General features: G+C 51.1%; 1 protein-coding gene across 1 annotated transcript; it reads left to right on the top strand.

Annotated features, from left to right (window-relative positions):
- Positions 1-3,941: 3,941 nt before the first annotated feature.
- On the top strand, positions 3,942-4,431 carry LOC101773101. The gene has a single exon (XM_004984885.4). It carries the CDS (start codon positions 4,075-4,077, stop codon positions 4,381-4,383), a length of 309 nt encoding a protein of 102 aa, XP_004984942.1. The 5' UTR covers positions 3,942-4,074; the 3' UTR covers positions 4,384-4,431.
- Positions 4,432-4,437: the final 6 nt, after the last annotated feature.

Raw genomic sequence — 4,437 nt, 5'->3', positions numbered from 1 at the left:
TACTGTCAGAACCAGAATTCACATTACGAGTTACTGAATGCGTACCAATTCAGCAGTAATGGAGAAGAGATCGTCAGCAAATGCATTCCAACGGGACACCTCTGAAGAAGATTGTGCTGGTTATCTGAAAAATAAATTGAATATTGTTAACTCCAAGAACAGGTCCCAATGGAGTGATATGAGCGAATTGATGTTGCATATACACAGGATACCGATCGTTTTTGTTGGTCACATCATGAATCCTTTTCTTTTTCCAAAGTAAACAGTAGGCCGAACACTGTTTTAACTCAACAAAGATATTGCAACTGCATTGCCGATCACATGGCACTTTGTACTTCAGGGCGGTAGCGCAGGCTTGGTCTAATCAACTGCCGCAAGAATCTGCCCATGTAGATGAAGCATCATGTCTCATTCCAATTCGGTCCAGGACCAAAGACAGGGACATGACTAATACATGTACTGTCGGCCTGCTACTGCACCTCGCGACCCGCAATTTAATCCCACAACCCGTGCAAGCACGCGCGCACTCATTGAAAATTTAACACTTTGCTTACCAAGTCCCTTTGCTTGTCCGGCCCAAACTGATTGCCTGAACAGTGATCGCCTACATCGAACGGATAAGGCGATCACGACAGGCATGGCGCGGCGTCCCTCTCGGTGAGCTAGCTTAGCTTAGCAGCAGGGCCCGGCCTGATGGCCCATCAATCGATCGGGACCAACCACGCGAGTCCGTTCATGTCACCCCCCACGTGCCATCTCGTGGCCTCCTCGCGCACTCGAGATGACATGCGCGTGCGCCTACAAAGCACGACCCGCGTTAAGCGCTATCGAGCTCCCTGTTGATCGCGGCACCGCGCTTGCATGCGTTGGGTTGGGCCAGCGACAATGAGCTCTGTCGAGGGGTTCCCACGACGATGCGGCTTTGTGCATTGATCCGGGCATGCCGTCACTGCCACGGCACCATTTCAAGCAGCGGGCTCTCGGCTTAATTTCCAGCTGCCGGTTCCGATCCATGAACAGCGCGCTTGGTGGCACAGTGGCGTGGGGGTTAAGTTCCTGTCGCTGGTCATCGCCTCAAGTTCAATGGGGGAGAAAGTTTGGACCAGCTGTGCAGACAGTGCCGTCATGTCTCGCCTCGCACGGTTGCGTTTTTCCTTTCCGTCGTCCAAGTATATATTGTAGACGAAAGTGACAGACTGCTTGCTTGCAGATAATCGCGAGGACCTGCCCATTCCAGGGCGGCATATCTGACCTCGAAGAGCATGAAACGGATAACGGGGAGGCGCGCCCCGGTTCCCAACGAGACCTAGCTAGGGAGGAGCCGGATGCGGCGGCGGCGTAGCACGGGCGGACGGCAGTCGGCATGGCCGCGCCGGGCAAGGCCATAAAAACGGCGTAGGCTCGCCATGCCGCCGTGGCGACATACGATGATCAGTGCATGCACGCACCCGCGGCGAGGCCATCCCTCGCTATTTGGGACCAACCGAACGAGCAGCAGCAGCAGGCAAGGATAAGGCCGATCCCGCCCGCGGCCGCCGCGGTCACCGCGTGGGCCGCGGGCGGGATTCGGTGACCGACCGACCGGGCAGCCGCGTGCGGCTCTGCGGGGTGGGAAAAGAACCCAAAAGCGAGGAGGGGGCGTCGCGCGGGCGGGCGCATCGGGATGCCCGAGCAACGCACGCACGCACGGGCTGGGGGGGGGGGGTGGCAACCAGAGCAGCGACCTGCCGCCGCGGCAGGCCCGTCTACACGAGTCAAAGGCGCCCACGGATCCGAACGGATTCGGAGCCAGAGGTCGCCCAGGACCACGAGCCAGGACGCACTTGAGAACGTGCACGAGATTGCAAGTCGGCAGAGCAAAACGTAAACCATGGCGGTTCGATGGTAATCCAGCGCTCGAAATCAATCCCTCGTGGGATAGATATCATAACCCTATTTGGATGGGCATGCAATGATGCGTGATACTCATAACAGGGAAATTGTAGCCTACTTTTTCCTTCCTGATGAAAACCCAAGCCTAATCCAGGCCATCGGAGGACTTTCCTTTTTAGACGTTGGTTAGACTGGGATGAAAATAATCAGACGGCGGTGGTTTGTGGGGCTGCCCCAAGAGACATGCGCATTTAATACCCTGCTCGCCTCTGTGGACACGAAGGGAACACGGCAGGGCCCGCCTCCAGGCCCATCTGACTCAGCCCAGATTGGACTGCAAAGCCACCTCACACACACAGTCAAGAACACAAAAATCACAGGCAAGCACGCCTCATCTATAATCCCATCCCCGCCTCTCCATGGGATTTGGGGGCATCATCCTCAATCATGAGGAGAAACAGCAGGCGAGGTGCATGATTACGCGCCGCTGCAGCTAATGGTTGCGCCGTTGAAGGAACACGCGAATGGCTCCAAATGGTACTTGCGCTCTTGAATCTTTGCTTTCTTACGAGGAAATCAGTGATTAGGTTGGAACGCGGTCTTTTTGCAGGGAAAGAAAAAATGATTTGCTTGCATGGTCTCAAGAAAGAATCCAGCCGTACACCCTTGCATTGATTAAACTCACATGGACTCGGTCCGCGAAATCACGAATTGTGACCATTTGGGAATTGCTACTCCTAGCCTTGCACTTGTACACGGCAGTAACTCATGGTAACACGGTAAAATATATGTTGTAATTAAGTTGTTGCACATATTAGGTCTATCTATAATTAAAGTGAATGTATATCGAATTTCCCTAGTATCGTAATATAAGTATCTTTCTCATAAAAAAATACACTCTATCTATCTTAAATAAATGATATTTAGAACAAGCAATTAGTATCATCCTAAATGTTACTATATACTTAAGGACGAAGAAAGTATCTCGATGTCCGTGGAGAAATTTTCTAAAGGCAACCCTCCTCTGTTGTATGTGCGCTTATTCCTCTCTATCATTTTACCCACTTCATGTGAACTGTTTTTTTACACGAGCAATAAGAAAAGTATCACCTTCACCATCGTGACAACATAGAGAAATTAATACGCCTTTCATCTAAAAATATAAGTATTTTTAGGTTCCCTAAAAGTCAAAATAACCTTCATTTTATTATCACATCCAGTACTCTTCATCGGTTGATAACATCATTAGCTTGATTTTTTTTTCTCTCATCCAATTAGTTTTTTGATACATTATCTTTTAGTCTCTATGATCATCGGATGTTTGGATTCTTTCAAGCTTTTCAGTATGACCCAACATTTTTATAGGCATATTTCAATTTCTTTTCTCCCCAACCATACGCAAGATAATGTTATTTGTATCTACAAACTAAGAGGATTTGAAAAGTAGGATTCTAGTTACAACAAAAGCTAATTAAAGAGTGTCATACAAAACCACACAATTCTAAATAGTGGTGGAAAATTATTGTAGACTACATCATCAAACATGTTGACCAGCTGATAACAAAAAAATTATATTAGGATTATGACATTGATGAAGTGTTGGAATATATCTTCCAGGGAATAGTTTATCTCCATATTCAAAAAAAACTTAACCGTAGAAGAGATGTACATCTTCGTATTAAAAGAGAGTAAAATAAAGAAGAGCAATTGGGATATAGCATCTTAAGATGAGGAATAAAAACACTCAGCTACAACTGAAATCTAACGGGACAAAAGAAGAAGCAATCAACGACAGGATTCACAAATGATTGAAAACTCTCTGACTAGAATTTTGGAAACGGTCATGATGCAAACTGGCTGGAAATCATTTCTGGACCACGCGAAATAAAAACCACCAAATGCATATTGGGATGAGATACAGGTTCGGTGAGCAGCATAGGATTGGCTTTGTAGGAAGGCAGTCCAACTCAACCCTCCGGGTGGATGGGTGCTGCCGCGCTGCAGAAAAACGGTCCAGGTCTCGGTCCATCCCCCCACGCCCTCTCTCCCCCTCCTCCCAGGTCCGTCTCGGTCTCACTCTCCCCCCCGTTATAAATAGTCCGGGGATTCCTCACGCCCCCACACGCCTCCCCTCCTCCACCGCACTCTTCCTCCTCACTCACCCACCTCAGCCTGAGCAGCAGCGGAGCGCACCATCGATCCATGGAGTTCTACGTCGACGAGAAGTGGAAGTTCTCCAAGAAGAGCCGGAACAACGGCAGCCGGCGCGTCCCGGGGGCCGGGGCCGGCGGCGGGGACCATTTCCTGAAGCGGTCGTCCAGCATGAGGGACGGCGTCCAGGCGATCGGCCGGCGCGGGAGCGGCGCCGGCGCCGTGGCGGCGGGCGGGTGCGGTGCGCCGCAGCCTTCGTTCTCGAGCCGGTGCGCGGGGCTGGTCAAGGAGCAGCGGGCGCGCTTCTACATCATGCGCCGCTGCGTCACCATGCTCGTCTGCTGGAAGGACTGCTCGTAGCCGCGAATGGCGGCTCCCCGGCCGGCCGGCGAAGAAGCTCGATCCCCGCCCCCC

Source organism: Setaria italica, chromosome IX (genome assembly GCF_000263155.2).
Source record: "Setaria italica strain Yugu1 chromosome IX, Setaria_italica_v2.0, whole genome shotgun sequence".
NCBI lineage: Eukaryota > Viridiplantae > Streptophyta > Magnoliopsida > Poales > Poaceae > Setaria > Setaria italica.
Note: the sequence above shows the minus strand (reverse complement) of the source record. Positions and strands in the feature narration are given on the sequence as shown.